Source organism: Aethalodelphis obliquidens, unplaced genomic scaffold (genome assembly GCF_003676395.1).
Source record: "Aethalodelphis obliquidens isolate GAN/ISIS:26980383/991018 unplaced genomic scaffold, ASM367639v1 scaffold50, whole genome shotgun sequence".
Lineage (NCBI taxonomy): Eukaryota > Metazoa > Chordata > Mammalia > Artiodactyla > Delphinidae > Aethalodelphis > Aethalodelphis obliquidens.
The window spans coordinates 843,165-866,603 of record NW_020837994.1 but is presented as its reverse complement, the minus strand read 5'-3'; the positions used below and the strand labels follow the sequence as shown (position 1 = coordinate 866,603).

General features: G+C 42.1%; 1 protein-coding gene across 8 annotated transcripts in view; it reads left to right on the top strand.

The window, feature by feature from the left end:
- FAM168A (family with sequence similarity 168 member A) overlaps positions 1–23,439 on the top strand; it is a 231,250-nt gene that overhangs the window by 137,658 nt on the left and 70,153 nt on the right. For all 8 annotated transcript variants that reach the window (XR_003428055.1, XR_003428054.1, XR_003428056.1 and 5 more), the window contains one exon: positions 15,457–15,544. Coding sequence is in view for 4 of the 8 variants with exons in the window: in XM_027083334.1 (XP_026939135.1) it covers positions 15,475–15,544 (70 nt within the window). In the remaining 4 variants the exon portion in view is untranslated. The remainder of the gene's footprint in view (positions 1–15,456; positions 15,545–23,439) is intronic.

Sequence of the window (23,439 nt, the reverse complement as noted above, 5' to 3'; positions counted from 1 at the left end):
TCTCCCTGTTGTGGCCTCTCCCATTGCGGAGCACAGGCTCCGGACGCGCAGGCTCAGCGGCCATGGCTCACGGGCCCAGCCGCTCCGCGGCATGTGGGATCTTCCCGGACCGGGGCACAAACCCGTGTCCCCTGCATCGGCAGGCGGACTCTCAACCACTGCGCCACCAGGGAAGCCCCAGGATGGTTATATTTTTACAGAATGGTTGCAAGTGTAAATCGGTTCTTTACCTTCGATCACATGGCTGACTTGGAGCTGCAGCTCACTGCTGCTGCTGCTGCCCAGCATCACAAGAGAGTTTTGTGCTACATACCACTAGCTCAGGAAAAGAACAAAATTCAGAATTCAAAGTATGTTCCTACTGAATGCGTATAGCTTTGATACCATTGTAAAGTTGAAAAATCTTAAGCGAACCATCCTGATTTGGGGACCATCTGTATAAGCTTTGTAAATGGTAAAGTTCTTTAAAAAGTTTTAAGGAGTTTGTAAACTACAACACTGCAACCTGTTGTGCATGTGGTACTTCCAAGTGTTCATCCTTCAACCCTGTAACCTTTTTCTTGTCATTTTGTGCTCACAGATTTTGCTGTTGATTTGAAAGAAATAGTTCAGGTGGTTTTGAGGACAGCAGCAGGCTATTTGCAAAACGGTCTGGGAATGAATGCCAGCTCCACTAGGAGGGAGGTCTTTAGCACCTCTGTCTGTTTTCCTCAGTCGTCATGCCACCACCTGGCTCACCATTGCTTGTTCTGCCCAAGATGAGCTATCGGTAGAGACTTCTCTGAATATTGGAAGTAAATGCTGTAGAGATGTGAAGCCAAGTAGTTGACTGAGATATGCCAAGAAGTGCCAAGCACCTTGAAACTTTTTCCAGAGTTGTTTTTTGGAGTAGCATGAAGGATGGTTCGTTATTTATTCAACTATGCATTTAGTGCCCATTATATGCTGGTAATATTCTGAGTATTGGGGATACGAGACAAAATAAACAGAATCCTTGTTCTCATGGAACTTATAACTCTAATTGGGGAAAGAATAAACAAATACGCAAGAAAATATATCAGTTAGTGATTGGTGTCAATAGGAAAAGTAAAGCAGGAATTGGGGACAGAGAATAACAGTAGGAGTTATTTTTAGATAGGTTGGTTAAAGAAGTAATTTCTGGCAAGGTGAAATTTGTGCAGAGACCTGAAGGAAGTAAGGGAGTATGCCATTTGAATATCTGGGGGAAGGGCATTTTAGGTGTGGGAAAGCGCAAGTGCAAAGACCCTGAGGCATAAGCATACATGTGTGTTCAGGGAACAAGGAGGTCATTGTGAGTGGAGTGGAGAAAGCAAGGGATAGTGGTAGGAGTTGCAACTAGAGAGGTGGGCATGTGAGACCAGATCATATAAGGTCCTGTAGACCTTTATAAGAACTTTGGATTTTATTCTGAATAAGATGGGAAGCTATTGCAGAGTTGTGTTTGCTGACACAAGTAATGTAGACTTACTGTGGTTCAACCCCAGGGAACAGGGGAAATGCCATACTTGGCTCTGGAGAGGGAGCTAGACAGGACTTGCACAGCAGGCACTTATCTTACTTGACTTACTCAAGAAGTAAAATCAGGGCTTCCGTGGTGGCGCAGTGGTTGAGAGTCCGCCTGCCGATGCAGGGGACACGGGTTCGTGCCCCGGCCCGGGAAGATCCCACATGCCGCCGAGCGGCTGAGCCTGTGCGTCCGGAGTCTGTGCTCCGCAATGGGAGAGGCCACAACAGTGAGAGGCCCGCGTACAGCACACACAAAAAAAAAAAAAGTAAAATAAGGTTGGATCGGGAGCATATCGCAGCTAAGATCCTAGACAGCTGGCAGTAATAGAAGTCAGGCAGACAGTGCTTTTATTCTCTCATAACTGCCTGTGTGTGTCCAGCAGCGACCCAGTAGGTAGATTTGAACTGCCTCCATGGTGGGATCTATCAGGGTCCAAAAAGAGCACAAAGGGCCCCGAGTTAAAGGAGGGTTAGGGAGGGGCCTGCTATTCCAGAGGAGAAACCAGTGCTGGGTTGGGAGACTAGGGAGACTGGGAAACTCAAACTCATCTAGCACAGTGGAATTAGCTTGGACATTGGAATCAGAAGACCTGGTTATTCTCTCAATTCTTAGTTATGAGACTTTGGGCAAGTTGCTTCATTTCTCTGGACTTAAGTTTATCCACCTATAGTACAGTGAAAATAATACCTATTTTTCAAGATCATTGTGATCTTATAAGACTTATAGGGACTAATAAGGTAAGTCGGTAGCACAGTACTTGTCACCTGGTAGATCTTCAATAAATAGTAGCTGCTGGTAGTAGAGGTAATATTTATAATAGTAGTAATGGTTGTTTACCTTTACAGAATGCTCATTGTATACCAACCATTGTTTTAAGCAGAATTCTTAGGCATCTCAAATTTAAGTCCAAATCCAAATTTCTGTCCTTCACACCAAAACATGCTCCTTTCATAGTTCTCATTCCAGTAAATGGCATTTTTATTATTCCAGTTTCTCAAGTTAACTTTGGAGTCATCCTTGATGTCTTTCTTCCTCTCATACTCTATAGTCAATCTGTTAGTAATTCCCATCAGCTTGATCTTCAGATTATACCCAAAATATGACTACTTCCCACCACCACCACTGCTACCACCCTATTTCAAGCCACCATTACCTTTCATGTGGATCATTTTAATAGCATCCTAACTCATCTCCCTGATTCTCCTCTTGCCTTCCTGCTTTCTGATCTCAGCTCAACAGTCAAAGTAATGTTCTTAAAATGAAGTCAAATCAAGTCACTCTTCTGCTTGAAACACTCCTAATCTCATTTAGAATAAAAAACAACGTCCTTATACTGGCCTACAAGGCTGTACATGATTTGGCCTTCATCACCTGTCTGATCTCACTGCCTACTCTTTTCTCTTTCATTCACTGTGTGTGCTCCAGCTAAACTGGCCTTCATGCTATTTCTCAGACGTGGTTCCACTTCAGGGCATTTGTCTTTGCTGTTTTCTCTACTTGGACAGTTTCCCCTCAAGAGACCTGCATGGCTTGCTCCTTCAGCTTTTTCAGGTCTCTGCTTAGATGTCACTCAATAACATTTTCTCTAACTATCTTATTTAAAATTGTACCTTCTCCCCTTGGTACTCCCTATCCACCTTCAGAGGATTTCTCTAGCATTTACTGCCATCTGATATACAGTATATTTTACTTTTTAAAAAAATTTTGTGTCTTCCTCCCCCCTCCCAACTGGAATGTAAGCAGGAATTTTTATTAGTCTCGTTCACTGCTGTATCTCAATTCCTCTATCAAGCTTATGTAAGACAAATGGCATTTGACATAGAAAGTCTCAGGCAGTGTCTTCAAACTGGGCATCAAAATATCCTTGGAAACACAAATACATAGATTCCTGAGCCCCATGCCAGATAGAGCATAGAGGATCTTCTGTACCATGTGAAGGAGTAGGGATTTTATTCTCAAGGCTTTTGAGGGGAGTAATGCCCTTATCCAACCTATGCTTCAATAAAGAATATCAAGGATTAATTAGAGTTGGTTAGAATGGGGGAAAAGAGTCCTGTTAGGACTGTTTAATATTTCAGACAAGAGATATTGAAATTTGAACTAGAGAGCAGTAGCAATGAGAAAGGTAAGTTTATGAGGACTTGGTGATTGATTGGGTGTGAAAGAGTGGGAGGAATTTAGGATGACTTTCAGGGTTTCTGGCTTAAAGTGCCAGATGGATAGATTGCCAATAACTGTGAGACGGCCAATACTGGATGGAAGAATGGGCTTGGGGAAGAATGTTGAGTTTAGTTTTGAATGTTGTGAGTTTGAATTGCTTATGGAGTTATCAGGAAGAAACGTTCAGGAAGTAGGTATGTGTGAAAGTAGATGTAGGTGAGTACTGCATTATAATAATTATTTTAAGAGAGATGTGAATTTCATATATCATGAACTAATCTAGACAACTACAAATCTATTTTCTGTCTCTGTAGATTTGCCTATTCTGGACATTTCAGAAAAATGGAATCACAGAATATGTGGCCTTTTGTGATGGTTTTTTTTCACTTCATATGCTTTCAAGGTTCATCCATGTTGTAGTATGTATCAATACTTCATTCCTTTTTATTTCCAAATATTCCATTGTATGGATATACCACATTTCATTTATCCATTCATAAGTTGAACATTTGGATTGTTTCCATATTTTGACTATTATGGATAATGCTGCTATGAACATTTGTGTTCATACATTTTCATTTCTTTTGGTATATATCTAGAAGTGGCATTGCTGGGTCATGTGGTAACTCTGTGTTTAACTATTTGAGGAACTGTCAGATGTTTTCCCAAAGTGGCCATATCGTTTTACATTCCCACCAGCATTGTATAAGGGTCTAGATTTCTCCACATCCTTGCCAACACATTTTATTATCTTTTTGATTATAGCCATCCTAGTGTATGTGAAGTGGTATCTCGTGGTTTCGATTTGCATCTTTTCATGTGCTTATTGGCCATGTATATAACTTCTTTGAAGAAATGTATGTTGAGATTCTTTTCCAATTTTTTAAATTGGGTTATTGGCCTTTTTATTATTGAGCTAAGAGTTCCTTATATATTTTAAATACAAATCCCTTATGTAAATAATCTGCAAAAATCTTCTGTCATTCTGTGGGTTGTCTTTCACTTTCTCAATGGTGTCCTTTAGTACACGAAAGCTTTTAGTTTTCCTTGCCTTTTTTTTTTAATACATTTATCTATTTATGTATTTATTTTTGGCTGCGTTGGGTCTTCGTTGCTGCACGCAGGTTTCTCTAGTTGCAGAGAACAGGGGCTACTCTTTGTTGCGGTGCATTTCTCTTGTTGCGGAGCATGGGCTCTAGGTGCGTGGTTTCAGTAGTTGTGGCTCTTGGGCTCAGTAGTTGGGGCTTGCAGGCTCTAGAGTGCAGGATCAGTAGTTGTCGCGCACAGGCTTAGTTGCTCAACGGCATGTGGGATCTTCCCGGACCAGGGCTCGAACCCATATTCCCTGCATTGGTAGGTGGATTCTTAACCACTGCGCCACCAGGGAAGTCCCAAAAGTTTTTAGTTTTTTGGTTTTTTTTAAACATGTTTATTGGGGTATAATTGCTTTACAATGGTGTGTTAGTTTCTGCTTTATAACAAAGTGAATCAGTTATACATACACATATGTTCCCGTATCTCTTCCCTCTTGCGTCTCCCTCCCTCCCACCCTCCCTATCCCACCCCTCCAGGCGGTCACAAAGCACCGAGCTGATCTCCCTGTGCTATGCGGCTGCTTCCCACTAGCTATCTACCTTACGTTTGGTAGTGTATATATGTCCATGCCTCTCTCTCGCTTTGTCACAGCTACCCTTCCCCCTCCCCATATCCTCAAGTCCGTTCTCTAGTAGGTCTGTGTCTTTATTCCTGTCTTACGCCTAGGTTCTTCATGACATTTTTTTTTCTTAAATACCATATATATGTGTTAGCATACGGTATTTGTCTTTCTCTTTCTGATTTACTTCACTCTGTATGACAGACTCTAGGTCTATCCATCTCATTACAAACAGCTCAATTTCGTTTCTTTTTGTGGCTGAGTAATATTCCATTGTATGTATGTGCCACATCTTCTTTATCCATTCATCTGATGATGGACACTTAGGTTGTTTCCATCTCTGGGCTATTGTAAATAGAGCTGCAATGAACATTTTGGTACATAACTCTTTTTGAATTATGGTTTTCACAGGGTATATACCCAGTAGTGGGATTGCTGGGTCATATGGTAGTTCTTTTTGTAGTTTTTTAAGGCACATCCATACTGTTCTCCATAGTGGCTGTACCAATTCACATTCCCACCAGCAGTGCAAGAGTGTTCCCTTTTCTTCACACCCTCTCCAGCATTTATTGTTTCTAGATTTTTTGATGATGGCCATTCTGACTGGTGTGAGATGATATCTCATTGTAGTTTTGATTTGCCTTTCTCTAATGATTAATGATCTTGAGCATTATTTCATGTGTTCGTTGGCAGTCTGTATATCTTCTTTGGATAAATGTCTGTTTAGGTCTTCTGCCCATTATTGGATTGGGTTGTTTGTTTTTTTGTTATTGAGCTGCATGAGCGCTTGTAAATTTTGGAAATTAATCCTTTGTCGGTTGCTTCATTTGCAACTATTTTCTCCCATTCTGAGGGTTGTCTTTTGGTCTTGTTTATGGTTTCCTTTGCTGTGCAAAAGCTTTGAAGTTTCATTAGGTCCCATTTGTTTATTTTTGTTTTTATTTCCATTTCTCTAGGAGGTGGGTCAAAAAGGATCTTGTTGTGATTTATGTCATAGAGTGTTCTGCCTATGTTTTCCTCTAAGAGTTTTATAGTTTCTGGCCTTACATTTAGGTCTTTAATCCATTTTGAGTTTATTTTTGTGTATGGTGTTAGGGAGTGATCTAATCTCATACTTTTACATGTACCTCTCCAGTTTTCCCAGCACCACTTATTGAAGAGACTGTCCTTTCTCCACTGTACATTCCTGCCTCCTTTATCAAAGATAAGGTGACCATATGTGCGTGGGTTTATCTTTGGGCTTTCTATCCTGTTCCATTGATCTATCTTTCTGTTTTTGTGCCAGTGCCATACTGTCTTGATTATTGTAGCTTTGTAGTATAGTCTGAAGTCAGGGAGCCTGATTCCTCCAGCTCCGTTTTTTGTTCTCAAGATTGCTTTGGCTATTCGGGGTCTTTTGTGTTTCCATACAAATTGTGAAATTTTTTGTTCTAGTTCTGTGAAAAATGCCAGTGGTAGTTTGATAGGGATTGCATTGAATCTGTAGATTGCTTTGGGTAGTAGAGTCATTTTCACAATGGTGATTCTTCCAATCCAAGAACATGGTATATCTCTCCATCTGTTTGTATCATCTTTAATTTCTTTCATCAGTGTCTTATAATTTTCTGCATACAGGTCTTTTGTCTCCTTAGGTAGGTTTATTCCTAGATACTTTATTCTTTTTGTTGCAGTGGTAAATGGGAGTGTTTTCTTGACTTCACTTTCAGATTTTTCAACATTAGTGTATAGGAATGCCAGAGATTTCTGTGCATTAATTTTGTATCCTGCTACTTTACCAAATTCATTGATTAGCTCTAGTAGTTTTCTGGTAGCATCTTTAGGATTCTCTATGTATAGTAGCATGTCATCTGCAAACAGTGACAGCTTTACTTCTTCTTTTCCGATTTGGATTCCTTTTATTTCCTTTTCTTCTCTGATTGCTGTGGCTAAAACTTCCAAAACTATGTTGAATAAGAGTAGTGAGAGTGGGCAACCTTGTCTTGTTCCTGATCTTAGTGGAAATGCTTTCAGTTTTTCACCATTGAGGATGATGTTGGCTGTGGGTTTGTCATATATGGCCTTTTTTATGTTTGGGAAAGTTCCCTCTATGCCTACTTTCTGCAGGGTTTTTATCATAAATGGGTGTTGAATTTTGTCGAAAGCTTTCTCTGCATCTATTGAGATGATCGTATGGTTTTTCTCCTTCAGTTTGTTAATATGGTGTATCACATTGACTGATTTGCGTATATTGAAGAATCCTTGCATTCCTGGAATAAACCCCACTTGATCATGGTATATGATCCTTTTAATGTGCTGTTGAATTCTGTTTGCTAGTATTTTGTTGAGGATTTTTGCATCTATGTTCATCAGTGATATGGGCCTGTAGTTTTCTTTCTTTGTGACATCCTTGTCTGGTTTTGGTATCAAGGTGATGGTGGCCTCGTAGAATGAATTTGGGAGTGTTCCTCCCTCTGCTGTATTTTGGAAGAGTTTGAGAAGGATAGGTGTTAGCTCTTCTCTAAATGTTTGATAGAATTCGCCTGTGAAGCCATCTGGTCCTGGACTTTTGTTTGTTGGAAGATTTTTAATCACAGTTTCAATTTCAGTGCTTGTGATTGGTCTGTTCATATTTTCTATTTCTTCCTGATTCAGTCTTGGCAGGTTGTGCATTTCTAAGAATTTGTCCATTTCTTCCAGGTTGTCCATTTTATTGGTATAGAGTTGCTTGTAGTAATCTCTCATGATCTTTTGTATTTCTGCAGTGTCAGTTGTTACTTCCCCTTTTTCATTTCTAATTCTATTGATTTGAGTCTTCTCCCTTTTTTTCTTGATGAGTCTGGCTAATGGTTTATCTATTTTGTTTATCTTCTCAAAGAACCAGCTTTTAGTTTTATTGATCTTTGCTATCGTTTCCTTCATTTCTTTTTCATTTATTTCTGATCTGATCTTTATGATTTCTTTCCTTCTGCTAACTTTGGGGTTTTTTTGTTCTTCATTCTCTAATTGATTTAGGTGCAAGGTTAGGTTGTTTATTCGAGATGTTTCCTGTTACTTAAGGTGGGCTTGTATTGCTATAAACTTCCCTCCAAGAACTGCTTTTGCTGCATCCCATAGGTTTTGGGTTGTCGTGTCTCCATTGTCATTTGTTTCTAGGTATTTATTGATTTCCTCTTTGATTTCTTCAGTGATCACTTCGTTATTAAGTAGTGTATTGTTTAGCCTCCATGTGTTTGTATTTTTTACACATCTTTTCCCTTAATTGATATCTGGTCTCATAGCGTTGTGGTCGGAAAAGATAGTTGATACAATTTCAATTTTCTTAAATTTACCAAGGCTTGATTTGTGACCCAAGATATGATCTATCCTGGAGAATGTTCCATGAGCACTTGAGAAAAATGTGTATTCTGTTGTTTTTGGATGGAGTGTCCTATAAATATCAATTAAGTCCATCTTGTTTAATGTATCATTTAAAGCTTGTGTTTCCTTATTTATTTTCTTTTTGGATGATCTGTCCATTGGTGAAAGTGGCGTGTTAAAGTCCCCTACTATGAATGTGTTACGGTCAGTTCCCCTTTTATGGCTGTTAGTATTTGCCTTATGTATTGAGGTGCTCCTATGTTGGGTGCATAAATATTTACAATTGTTATATCTTCTTGGATCGATCCCTTGATCATTATGTAGTGTCCTTCTTTGTCTCTTCTAATAGTCTTTATTTTAAAGTCTATTTTGTCTGATATGAGAATTGCTACTCCAGCTTTCTCTTGGTTTCCATTTGCATAGAATATCTTTTTCCATCCCCTTACTTTCAGTCTGTATGTGTCTCTAGGTCTGAAGTGGGTCTCTTGTAGATAGCATATATATGGGTCTTGTTTTTGTATCCATTCAGCCAATCTGTGTCTTTTGGTGGGAGCATTTAGTCCATTTACATTTAAGGTAATTATCGATATGTATGTTCCTATTCCCATTTTCTAAATTGTTTTGGGTTTGTTATTGTAGGTCTTTTCCTTCTCTCGTGTTTCTTGCCTAGAGAAGTTCCTTTAGCATTTGTTGTAAAGCTGATTTGGTAGTGCTGAACTCTCTCAGCTTTTGCTTGTCTGTAAAGGTTTTAATTTCTCCATCAAATCTGAATGAGATCCTTGCTGGGTAGAGTAATCTTGATTGCACGTTTTTCTCCTTCATCACTTTAATATGTCCTGCCAGTCCCTTCTGGCTTGCAGAGTTTCTGCTGAAAGATCAGCTGTTAACCTTATGGGGATTCCCTTGTGTGTTATTTGTTGTTTTTCCCTTTCTGCTTTTAATATGTTTTCCTTGTATTTAATTTTTGACAGTTTGATTAATATGTGTCTTGGCGTATTTCTCCTTGGATTTATCCTGTATGGGACTCTCTGTGCTTCCTGGACTTGATTAACTATTTCCTTTCCCATATTAGGGAAGTTTTCAACTATAATCTCTTCAAATATTTTCTCAGTCCCTTTCTTTTTCTTCTCCTTCTTCTGGAACCCCTATTATTTGAATGTTGGTGCATTTAATGTTGTCCCAGAGGTCTCTGAGACTGTCCTCAGTTCTTTTCATTCTTTTTTCTTTATTCTGCTTTCCAGTAGTTATTTCTACTATTTTATCTTCCAGGTCACTTATCCGTTCTTCTGCCTCAGTTATTCTGCTATTGATCCCATCTAGAGTATTGTTCATTTCATTTATTGTGTTGTTCATCGTTGTTTGTTTCATCTTTAGTTCTTCTAGGTCCTTGTTTAATGTTTCTTGCATTTTGTCTATTCTATTTCCAAGATTTTGGATCATCTTTACTATCATTATTCTGAATTCTTTTTCAGGTAGACTGCCTATTTCCTCTTCATTTGTTAGGTCTGGTGGGTTTTTATCTTGCTCCTTCATCTGCTGTGTGTTTTCCTGTCTTCCCATTTTGCTTATCTTATTGTGTTTGGGGTCTCCTTTTTTTAGGCTACAGGTTCGCAGTTCCCGTTGTTTTTGGTGTCTGTCCCCAGTGGTTAACGTTTGTTTAGTGGGTTGTGTAGGCTTCCTGGTGGAGGGGACTAGTGCCTGTGTTCTGGTGGATGAGGCTGGATCTTGTCTTTCTGGTGGGTAGGTCCACGTCTGGTGGTGTGTTTTGGGGTGTCTGTGGACTTGTTATGATTTTAGGCAGCCTCTCTGCTAATGGGTGGGAGGTTGTGTTCCTGTTTTGCTAGTTGTTTGGCATAGGGTGTCCAGCACTGTAGCTTGCTGGTCGTTGAGTGAAGCTGGGTGCTGGTGTTGAGATGGAGATCTCTGGGAGATTTTCGCCGTTTGATATTATGTGGAGCTGGGAGGTCTCTTGTTGACCAGTGTCCTGAAGTTGGCTTTCCCACCTCAGAGGCACAGCACTGACTCCTGGCTGCAGCACCAAGAGCCTTTCATCCACACAGCTCAGAAAAAAAGGGAGAAAAAGTAGAGAGAAAGAATTAGTAGAAGTAGGAAGAAAGGAAGGAAGGAAGAAGAAAAGAAGGAAAGAAGGAAAGAAAGAAAAGGAAGAAAGGAAGTAAGGAAGAAGAAAAGAAGGAAAGAAAGAAAAGAAAGAAAGGAAAGAAAGAAAAGAAAGAAAGGAGGGAGGGAGGGATGGTGGGAGGAAGGAAGGAAGGAGGGAAGGAAGGAAAAAAGAAAGAAAGAAGATAAAGTAAAATAAAATAAAATATAATAAAGTTATTAAATTAAAAAATAATTATTAAGAAAAAAATAATGGACGGATAGAACCTTAGGACAAATGGTGGAAGCAAAGCTATACAGACAAAATCTCATACAGAAGCATACACATACACACTCACAAAAAGAGGAGAAGGGGAAAAAATCATAAATCTTGCTCTCAAAGTCCACCTTCTCAATTTGGAATGATTTGTTGTCTAAAGGAGGGAGGGAGGGAGGGAAGGAAGGAAGGAAGGAAGATAAAGTAAAATAAAATAAAGTTATTAAAATAAAAAATAATTAAGAAAAAAAATTAAAAAAGAACAAAAAAAACCACCGGACAGATAGAACCCTAGGACAAATGGTGGAAGCAAAGCTATACAGACAAAATCTCACATAGAAGCATACACATACACACTCACAAAAAGAGGAAAAGGGGAAAAAAATCATAAATCTTGCTCTCAAGTCCACCTCCTCAATTTGGGATGATTCGTTGTCTATTCATGTATTCCACAGATTCAGGGTACATCAAGTTGATTGTGGAGCTTTAATCCGCTTCTTCTGAGGCTGCTGGGAGAGATTTCCCTTTCTCTTCTTTGTTCTCACAGCTCCCAGGGGCTCAGCTTTGGATTTGGCCCCGCCTCTGCGTGTAGGTCGCCGGAGGGCGTCTGTTTTTCGCTCAGACAGGACGGGGTTAAAGGAGCCGCTGATTTGGGGGCTCTGGCTCACTCAGGCTGGGGGGAGGGAGGGGCACAGAGTGCCGGACGAGCCTGCGGCGGCAGAGGCCAGCATAACGTTGCACCAGGGTGAGGCGCGCCGTACGTTCTCCCGGGGAAGTTGTCCCTGGATCCCGGGAGCCTGGCAGTGGCGGGCTGCACAGGCTCCCCGGAAGGGCGGTGTGGAGAGTGACCTGTGCTCGCACACAGTCTTCTTGGTGGCGGCAGCAGCAGCCTTAGCGTCTCATGCCCGTCTGTGGGGTCCGCGCTTTTACCTGCGGCTCGCGCCCGTCTCAGGAGCTCCTTTAAGCAGTGCTCTTAATCCCCTCTCCTCACGCACCAGGAAACAAAGAGGGAAGAAAAAGTCTCTTGCCTCTTCGGCAGCTCCAGACTTTTCCCCGGACTCCCTCCCGGCTAGCCGTGGCGCATTAGCCCCCTGCAGGGTGTGTTCACGCCGCCAACCCCAGTCCTCTCCCTGCTCCAACCGAAGCCCGAGCCTCAGCTCGCAGCCCCGCCCGCCCCAGCCGGTGAGCAGACAAGCCTCTCGGGCTGGTGAGTGCCGGTCGGCACCGATTCTCTGTGTGGGAATCTCTCCGCTTTTCCCTCCACACCCCTGTTGCTGCGCTCTCCTCCGCAGCTCCGAAGCTCCCCCCCTCCGCCACCCCCGGTCTCCGCCCGCGAAGGGGCTTCCTAGTGTGTGGATACCTTTCCTCCTTCACGGCTCCCTCCCACTGGTGCAGGTCCCGTCCCTATTCTTTTGTCTCTGTTTTTTCTTTTTTTCTTTTGCCCTACCCAGGTACGTGGGGAGTTTCTTGCCTTTTGGGAGGTCTGAGGTCTTCTGCCAGTGTTCAGTAGGTGTTCTGTAGGAGTTGTGCCACGTGTAGATGTATTTCTGGTGTATCTGTGGGGAGGAAGGTGATCTCCGCGTCTTACTCTTCCGCCTTATTCCGCTCGTCCCGTCCGCACCGTGCAGTCCACGTCGCATTGGCAACGTCAGCCGGCTGCTCCGTCTAAACCCCGTCTGGCTTCCCCGAGGCCTTGGTGGAAGGTGTGATGACCCCAGCAGGTCTATCCTAGGCCAAGAGGTGGAGGCGGCCTTCCCCTCACCCCGCCGCTCTCTGCTGGGCTCCGCAGAGCCGCGTGTACCTGGGGCAGCACGCCCTCCCCCGTGGTCGCCAGTTTTTAGTTTTGATGAATCCATTTAATCTATTTTTTTCCTTTCGTTGTTTGTGCTATTGGTATCATAATTACCATTGCCAAATCCGAGGTCACAAAGGTTTAGGCTATCTTTTCTTCTTTCTTCTAAGAGTTTTATGTTTTTAGCTCTCTCATTTAGGTCTTTGATCCATTTGGGGTGCTAATCTTGACCTTGTCCCTTACTTTGTGACCTCAGACTGTTCATTTGCCTTTTTTAAGCCTCACTTTTTTCATCTGTTAAAATAAAAGTCGATATGTGAGTGCACAAAACAGCAACAGAAAACAGATTAGTGGTTGCCACCGCTGGGAGTTGTGAGCAGGGTATTGACCACAAAGATGAGAGAACTTTTGGGAGTGATGAAAATACTTTGTATCTTAATTGTGGTGATGTTTGTACAACTATATACATTTTTCAGGGCTCATAGAACTGTATACCTAAAAGGAGTAAATTTTACTGTATGTATATTATACTTCAGTAAACCTAGCTTTAAAAAAAAAACACAAAAGCCTTACGACAACTCTACAAAGTATGTGTTATTCTTTTCCATTTTGAGGCTAGAGGAAACTGATACTTAGGAAGGTTAGTGGACTTGCCTATGGTCCCACATTTTGTATGTGGCAGTTCTAGGATTTTAACCTAAATCTGCCTGATTGTAGAGCTTGTGATCTTCCTACTCATTTTTAGCCTGTCCCTGACAGTGTGTGGATTCTATTGTAAAAGGCTAACCTTGTGAAAGCCAGGAACCCTGTCTGCCTGTGAGCCACTCACCAGAAGTAGCTGTCTTATTCCAAATTCTGAACCCCTGGCAGATCTCATTTCTGCCAGTCATTAATTGAGATTGGAATCCATGCTGTTGTGGAGTGCTACTCAGACATGGTCTCCTGAGACTGTGGCCCTCATTTTGGAGCAGCAGGAGATCAGTTTCAAAACTGATGAGTTTCTTTGGTTATGAAAAGCAATTTCTAACTTTGTCCAATCAGCAGCACAGAGTACCTTCTCCGTAGGAGAGTGCTCAGATGTTTACAGGGCCCGTTGTGCTGCTTAGCACAGTCTTCCTTACTCTGGCTTATTTAGCAGGGAACGGGTCGGGTGGAAGAGAGATCCAAGGCAATCACCGTCATCATTTACATCTGCATGCCACTTTATAGTTTGCAGTGTATTTTAACATCTGTGAACTCTCTTAATTTTCTTAGCACCTTGCCAGGAGAGTGCTTATATTTAGAGAGAGTGTATTCTTGGATAACTCTGGCTGTGTGTCTTTTCCTTAAATTGTGCTGGAATGTGTATATCTCCTGTAACTTTTATCCTGGAATTGTTCTAGTTTCAGTTTGTCAACTGGTGGTAGTTTAATCTAGCCTCTTGCCCTGGGGTGATTTGGCAGCACTGCGCATTGGGTACATTTCAAGTTCTATCCTCTGAATTTGACCAACATCATTTCCTTTTTTGCCTGTTTGCCCCACCTTCGTCTCTTTCGGAACCCATCTTTCCTCCACCTCTCATTCCAGAACCCTGGACAGAGTAATTAATCTCAGAGCAATCGTCATCAAGCCAGCTGTTGACTTTAACAGCCTGTCTTCAATGTTTGACTTGTTTCCTATCCTGAGGTGCTATGGGAGAAGTTAATGACCTAAAAAATTGCCCATCTATCATGTGAGCCTAGTTAGGAGGGAATTGTTTGATTTTTTATGACGTGTAAATAATATGTTTGGAGACATTTTCAAACATGTGTTGGCCTGTGTGTCAGAGCTGGTTCCCTAAACAAGGTGGGACAAATTGGCTGGGTAATAGAGCTTAATGACAGATTTTCCATTAATCAGAATGGAGAACGTGCTTTATTAAGATAATTAACAGATCACTTGTGCAGGTGATACTTATTGCACAGAAATGTCCAAGTTTCTTTCCCTTGAATAAGCTTTGAAAGAGATCTTGGCTATGTTTCCTTGTTTGCATTAAAATGATCAATGGCAGTAAATTCCCGTTTTCTTCCAAAACTGCTAGTAACTAGTATCCTGTCCTCTGTAAGTGCAAAAGGTGGGTGACACACTTGCTGCTCTTCCAGCAGTCTGTGTGTTTATCACCAGGTACTCGGGCTCCCTTGGTGAGGAGTAGAATTGCATCCTTTCCCAGCTCCTAGACTAGCATCCTTAGAATTAGAAAGGGCCTCAGAGAGCCTAAAGTAATTGATTTTACATCAGGACACTGAAGCCCAGAGAGGGGATGGGACTTGGCCAATGCCACACAGTACACTCATGGTAGAGGCATCTGTGGGATAGTGGGACTAGTACTGAACTGAGAATCAAAAGGCCGGGGTTGACATTAGGCAAATTGTGTCACCTCTCTGCCTCTCAGTATCTTCATGTGTACAATGGGAAAAGTGTCTAGCATAGGGCCAAATACAAACAAATGGCTTTTTTGTAGTCCTCCTTCTACTGTACCGTGTTGCTTCTCTATGAGTGTAACCTGAAGATTATAGATCAGAAGTTGATGTCAGGGAGAATGAGCAATCATTAATCAATTCTGTTTTTTTGTTTGTTTGTTTGTGTCTCCGTAGGATTCTCAGTTGTCCACAATGAACCCTGTTTATAGCCCCGTGCAGCCTGGGGCTCCTTATGGCAACCCTAAGAACATGGCCTACACAGGTGAGTGGTGTGGGAATGGCTCTCATTTTGAGAAGTGGTGGTTAAGGATGTTATCTGATAACATTTTGAATGACTTTTGGTATACTGTGCCTCCAAAAGCCCTAGTAAAGCTTGGGAACTTGTAGAAGGGAGACATGTCTGGGGTCTAGTGCAGATGGAAATGACATTCTTAAGACCATGTCTATTGAATTGCCAACTAGGAGAAAGGAAGGGAGGTAACATTTATTTATTACTGAGTACCTACCATGGGCCTAGCCCTGTGCTGGGCACTTCTGCATATCATGTTTAACTTTAATCTTAGAAGTAGTTGTACAGGGTGTGGTTTATTATCACCATTGCACAGATGAGAAACTACAGTTTCAGTAAGAGGCCACAAACAAAAATAGATATTTGAACCCAGGTCTGCTGATTCTGAAGGCTGATCTTTTTCCTGACTGCATACCATGCTGTTTCCTACTGCACTGCCTTTGTGTATGTTGTCCCTCTGTCTAGAATGCCATTGTCCCCTGACAACTTCACCTTATCCTTTAAGATCTCGGCTCTGAGCTCAGACAGCACTTTTCCAGGGAGAATTCTTTCCCTTACTTGGCCTTGGGCAAGCTTTTTTTTTTTTAATTAATTAATTTATTTATTGATTTTGGGCTGCGTTGGGTCTTTGTTGCTGCGTGTGGGCTTTCTCTAGGTGCGGTGAGCGGCAGGCTTCTTATTCGGTGGCTTTCTCTTGTTGCGGAGCACAGGCTCTAGGCACGCGGGCTTCACTAGTTGTGGCTTGCGGGCTCTAGAGCACAGGCTCAGTAGTTGTGGCACACGGACTTAGTTGCTATGGGGCATGTGGGATCTTCCCGGACCAGGGCTCAATCCTGTGTCACCTGCATTGACAGGCGGATTCTTAAAGCTCTTTCAGATAATAGCTAGATGACTTTGGACAAGTTGCTTAGCCTCCCTGAATTTAAATTTATTTTATAAATTGAGATCATATTATCTATTTCACAGGATAGTTATGAGAATTAAATGAGATAATTAGTACTCCATAGGGAGAGAGGGAAGATTGTCTTTGTTTCTACTGATCAGTGAAGATCAGTATCAGCCTGGAACTATGGGGTTTTTTGGCTGAGTTGGGTCTTTGTTTCTACGCTCAGGCTTTCTCTAGTTGCGGCGAGCAGGAACTACTCTTCGTTGTGGTGCATGGGCTTCTCATTGCGGTGGCTTCTCTTCTTGTGGAGCATGGGCTCTAGGTGCGCGGCTTTCAGTAGTTGCAGCATGTGGGCTCAGTAGTGGTGGCTCGCGGGCTTAGTTGCTCTGCTGCATGTGGGATCTTCCCAGACCAGGGATCGAACCTGCGTCCCCTGCATTGGCAGGCACATTTTTAACCACTGTGCCACCAGGAAAGTCCCTGGAACTATGTTTTCAGTTAATTTTTCTGCTGGGATTCTAAGACTACACAGATAGTATAAACTCCACATAAGTAGAATACATTCAAACTTCACACAGGCCAAGGTTTCAAATTCTTCAGGAAACTTTCTTTTTTACCCTTAGCTTCCTGTTGTCTCTGTACTTTTCAGACAAATTTTTTTTCTTTTAAACTGACTTATGACCTCTAAATTCTCAGCTTTATGCAGGGGAATTTGAGTTCCAGCTCTTGACTTCTCCAAGGCCCAGAGCCTCATCTCCCATCCCCTCCATAGCTGTGAAAAGCAAGCCCTTTGATTGCCCAGACCGAAAAACCTTCCCAGAGCATCCCAATATCAGTTCACTGTGAGAGTTCCTGATTTTTCATTTCATTTTTTGACCCTGGAGATTTTTTTCTTTCCTAAAATCTCAAGTCTGCCTGTGTTTGTTATATAACATAAACTGTTAGTTATACTTTTTATCCAGCTTTTCTAAGTGTTACGGAGTAGGCAGATTTTCAGGTTATCTTTTCCTCCACATTGCAAGAAATAAAGATCCAAGTGAGATAATCTGTAAGCAAATGCCAAATACAATGCTTTAGAGTAAACATTTGTTATTATTGTTAGTAACAATGATGGTTATGTTAAAGAGTGTTAATTACCATTTGGCAAGCACATACTAAGTACTTTATATATATTAATTATAATCTTATTAATCATAAACCCCATAGTACTTTTCTTTTAGCTAAGTAACTGGTAGTTTAATTCAGGTTGTATTACTTGGCCAGTATATGTAGCTTCTGAAGGAGGAGGAAAGATTTGAACTCGGATCTTTATGATATCAGAGTGATATGCTTTCTGTTATAGCAAGCTGATTTGTCTTAAAATATGTGCTTCTTTCACTGCTTCCAGTGATAAGCTAGGGGAGAGGGTTTTCTTTTCAGTTTCTAGGACTAGGGAGCCTCACCTTTGAGGAGCTAGGAGCCTGCTCCTGGCCAGCAATTTGGGGTAGACTCGGAAGGGGGCAGTAGAAGTGGAGGGTCAAGTCCATTGTGCTGTCATCTGCTTCAGGGGTAATGGGGTGGTGGACACAGGGAATAGAGAAGTTGGGAAAATTCCTGATTTTAAATTCTCTCTGAAATGTATGAGGGAAATAAAATACAGCTTTGCAGTTATAATTCTGACACTAATTCCAATGTGCGGGTTCTTTCCGCACACCAAGCTGTTCTCTGACACCAGCTGGGTGTCCTACAGTTCAACTCAATTCTGACACTGTCTACCTGGAGATAACGTCATTTCAGAGGTTGAGAGCTCAGCCCCGCAAAACTGTCCTCATTTCGGATGCCAATCACAAGTCCAGGTTGTGACCTGTGCTTCTGACTGATTGGCTATAAATCAGAGGTTCCCATAACCCCCCTCCTTGGGTTCAATTAATTTGCCAGAGCAGCTCATAGAACTTAGGAAACCAGTTTACTCACTAGATTATTGGTTTATTATAAAAGGATGTAGCTCAAGAACAGGCAGATGGAAGAGATGCGTAGGGCGATGTATGCAGAAAGGAATGTGGATCCTCTAGAGCAGGGGTCTCCAACCCCCGGGCCATGGACAACTACAGGTTCCGGCCTGTTAGGAACCGGGCCTCACAGCAGGAGGTGAGTTGCAGGCCAGCGAGCAAAAGCTTCGTCTGTCACTCCCCATAGCTCGCATTACCGCCTGAACCATCCCCCACATTGCTTTCATTACCGCCTGAACACCCCACCCCCCGTCCGTGGAAAAATTGTCTTCCATGAAACTTGTCCCTCATGCCGAAAAGGTTGGGGACCGCTGCTCTAGAGGGTGCCAGCACTCTCCCAGCACCTCCACATGTTCACCAACCTAGAAGCTCTCGTCCTTTTTGGTTTTTATGTTGGCTTCAGTACATAGGTATGATTGGCCATTGCTGATTGATTCAGCTTGTAGCCCCTCTCCTCTCCCCAGAGGTCAAGAGGAGGGGTGGGACTGAAAGTTTCAAATCTTCAATAACATGCTTGGTCTCCTTGGCAACTAGCCCCCATCCTTAGGTGCTTTCCAAAAGTTACCTTATTAACATAAACTCGGGTGTGGTTGAAAGGGGTTTGTCATGAATATCAAGACATCCTTTGGGAATTCCCTGGCAGTCTAGTGGTTAGGACTCTGCACTTCCAGTGCAGGGGCAGGGGTTTGATCCCTGGTCAGGCCGTAGGATCCTGCATACCATGCAGCGTGGACAAAACAACAACAACAACAAAAAGACATCTTTATTGCTCTTACCACTTAGGAAATTTCAAGGGTTTTTAGGACCCCTGTGCCAGGAACAGAGATGAAGACCAAATATATACTTATTATGTCACAATATCACAGCAATACAATGTATTCCAGTGAACAGTTGTCTTCTAGCCAATTGACAGCATTCTCTCTCTCTCCTTTTAAAAGCTCTTTTACTGAGCACTTATTGTGTGCCAAAATTTGAGCTCAGTGTTTTACAGACTATTTATTATTTATTTATTTTTTGTGGTACGCGGGCCTCTCACTGCTGTGGCCTCTCCCGTTGCGGAGCACAGGCTCCGGACGCGCAGGCTCAGCGGCCATGGCTCATGGGCCTAGCTGCTCCGCGGCATGTGGGATCTTCCTGGACTGGGGCACAAACCCTTGTCCCCTGCATCGGCAGGCAGACTCTCAACCACTGCGCCACCAGGGAAGCCCCAGACTATTTATTTTTATACTTGCAGTAATCCTATGAAGTGGTTATAACTAGCTCCTTGAACACCTTGGAAAAGTGAGTTTAGAGAATATAATCTGTTCATATACTTTCAAATAACTGAATGTGTAGATAGAGTTGTAGAATGAATGTTTATGTCCCCCCAGATTCATATGTTGAAGCTCTAACCCACAATGTTATAGTATTTGGAGATGGGGCCTTTGGGAGATAATTAGGTTTAGATGAGGTTATGAGGGTGGGGCCTTCATAGTGGGATTAGTATGCTTATAAGAAGAGGAGGAGACACCAAGTTTTCTCTCTGCCGTGGGAGGACACAGCAAGAAGGCTGCCATCAGCAAACCAGGAAGAGAGAGCCCTCACTATAACTCAACCAGGCTGGCACCCTGATCACATACTTCCAGCCTCCAGAATTGTGAGAAAGAAATTTCTGTTGTTTAAGCCACCCAGTCTATGGTATTTTGTTGTGGCAGCTCCAGCTGACAATAAAGATAGTACAGTGAACACTTGAATATATGTCACATAGATTCACCATGACAATGGGCTTTTTACAGACTGGACATTTCTTTTTCTGAAAGGCCTCAGAAATGTTTCTCTGCTAGAAGTTTGAAATGAAGTCAAGACCAAAACATTCTCTATTTTTCTTTTCTTTCTTTTTCTCTTCTTTTCTTAAAATATTCTAATAGTGAGAGCGTCCAAGGATCACCAGAGGTCTGGTATATGTGCTGAAGAGAGGACAGGTTTTGGAACCTGTCAGATCTGGATTAGAATCTAGGCTCTGCCACTAATTAGCTGCGTGAGCTTGAGTGAGTTATTTAACCTTTCTGAATCTCAGTTTCCTCAACTGTGAAATGGGATAATGATCTATACAGATGGTTGGTTCATGGGTCCATGTTTATAAAGCCTCTGGCACCAGACTTATAGTTGACACTCAGTTAATGGTTATCACAATGCACAGCAATGAGTATACCTCTGTAGGGGAAAGAATATGGGATATGGAGTTAGTGACCTAGATTATAGACCTGATTCTGCCACTTAAAAACTATGTGACATCAGATAAATTATTAAACTTTCTGGGCCTCAGTGTATCCTTTGCAAAAAGAAAAAGGACTAGGAATGCCTTCTTTACAAGACAGCTGAGAGTAATAAATGTAACAGGGCCAACCATTGACTTGTGAAGTTTCAAAAACCCAATTAGAAAAGAATTCTGAAATGTGAGAACAGATGGACTCCCTTATACTAACCCATCATTTTATAGGTGAGAAGATAGAGGAGTGTTTGAGGAAAGTGTTGGAGCTAGGTCTTGTACCTAGGTCTTCCCACAAAGTAACAACCAAGGTTTTATCCTTGAAAACCTTGCTTGTCAACATCCTGTCCTGGCCACTTCCCAAACTTCTGCTGGCCCAGACCAGCTCACATGCTCTCCCCACTCCTGTTCTGAGCCCTAAATGCATTTCGTAGCTTCAGCATGCAGCAAACATGTTAAATACTTCATATACCTCCCACAAAAGACATGACCTTCAAGGTTGCAAAGCTAGGAAATCGATCTGTTCATATACTTCACTAGCGTTTTTCATCAGTTCGTTTTCCCCTAGAATGCTTTCTTTACTTAAAAAAATAAAGTCAATTTAAGAAGCAGATCTGGGGGCTTCCCTGGTGGCACAGTGGTTAAGAATCCACCTGCCAATGCAGGGGACACAGTTTTCATCCCTGACCCGGGAAGACGCCACGTGCTGTGGAGCAGCTAAGCCCATGCACCACAACTACTGAGCCTGCGCTCTAGAGCCTGTGAGCCACAACTGCCGAGCCTGCGCACCACAACTACTGAAGCCCATGTGCTCTAGGGCCCACATGCCACGAATACTGAGCCCGTGTGCCGGAACTACTGAAGCCTGTGCACCACAACAAGAGAAGCCACCGCAATGAGAAGCCCACGCACCACAACAAAGAGTAGCCCCCACTTGCCATAACTAGAGAAAGCCCTTGCGCAGCAACGAAGACCCAATGCAGCCAAAAATAAATTTAAATTAAAAAAGTTAAAAAAAAGCAGATTTGTATTTGACACGGCAGTTTATCAGCTAGAGGACCTCAATAATTAAGCTGACAGCCTGCAAATACAATGAATAATCTGATATATCAGTAAGGTTTAAAAAAAAAAAATCTTTCTCTGCAGTGACCCAGGCCCTGTACCTTTCACCCTCTCTGTTAAGGATCACCTGGTGGAGGTTTTAAGACTAACTGACATTTGTACTTTGTTCTTTGCAAAGAACTTTTGTGGGTTTTTCCCCTATATATTTCTTATAACAAGTCTGGGGAGATAGCCCTTATTTTCCAAATAAAATGACTGGGGATGAGCTTTCCCAAGGTCATGCTACTACTGAGCCCGTGTGCCACAACTGCTGAAGCCCACGTGCCTAGAGCCCGTGCTCCGCAACAAGAGAAGCCACCACAATGAGAAGCCTGCGAACCACAACGAAGAGCAGCCCCCACTCACTGCAACTAGAGAAAGCTCACGCGCAGCGATGAAGACCCAATGCAGCCAAAAAAAAAAAAAAAAAAAAAACTACTAAATAGTCAAGTTTTCCCTTTCAAAATAAATAAATAAATAAATAAATAAATACCTTTATGTTTCTCAGATTACATCTTTCTTCCCCATCCTTCCCACCCTTTATCATTCAGGCCATTCTTACTCTTTCTTGGATTATTTACACTGCCCCCTAACTGGTCTTTCTGACTCCTATCACATACCTTCTCCCCAATGCGTTCTTTACAAATCAACTAAAATCATTTTTCTAACTTGAAAATTTGACCACATCACTCAAGTGCTTAAAACCCTTTAATGATTCTTCACTGTCATTTGGATAAAGTCGAAACTTCTTAGCTTGCAATAGGAGATTTTTATGACCTGACCATTCAGATCTCTCCAGCCCATCTTCTGCTCATCTTATCTATCTATATTCTCAGTCCAGATGGTGGCTGTCATTATGTTTTAGAGCTATAATTTCATTAGAGGTCATCAAATACAATCTTATTCTCAGATGAGGAATCTGAGGTCTTGTAAGTGCCTAAGGAAAGAACTTATTACAGTTCACAGTGAATTCAGTATCTGATTTACTAGTACCCAGCTTGCCCCTGGCATACCATGAATATTGTCTAAATATTTTTTGGGTAAATAGATGGATGGACAAATATCAAAATTGGAAGTAGAAACCAAAACTTTGGCAGCCAATCTAGTTCTCTTTCTACTTACTTTATGCTGCTTCTTTATTTCCAAGAATGAATATGTATATATAAACACCTGGTATGTAGTTAGGCTCTCATTAGGTACTAAAACATTAGTAGCCATTGTTTTATTAGTCATCATTATATCCCCAGAGCCTAGCACAAAGATGGGTACAGAGTAGATTCTCAGTAAATTTCAAAGAGAAGTGAAGGAGAAGAGAAAGGAAGGAAGGAAAGGAGAGAGGGAGGGAGGGAGAGAGAAGGGGAGGGGAGGGGACGGGGTCACATCAGAGAATTATGAGATGGGGTTGAGGGAAAGACTCCTTTGATCTGGCTGCCCTTTCTAATGAGTAGCTCTCTGTCATGGCAGGAAGAGTCTGGGACAGGTTGCCAGTGTGAGAGAGATTGTTCTTGCTTTGTAGGTGAATGAACTGAGGCTCAGAGAATTTAATTTGGATGATCTGTTGTGACTGGTCAACCCTTTGGATGGACCAGATGGAACAGGGGGATTTTTCTCCTTATGAGTTATGAAGAGACAGCAGAGATCCTCA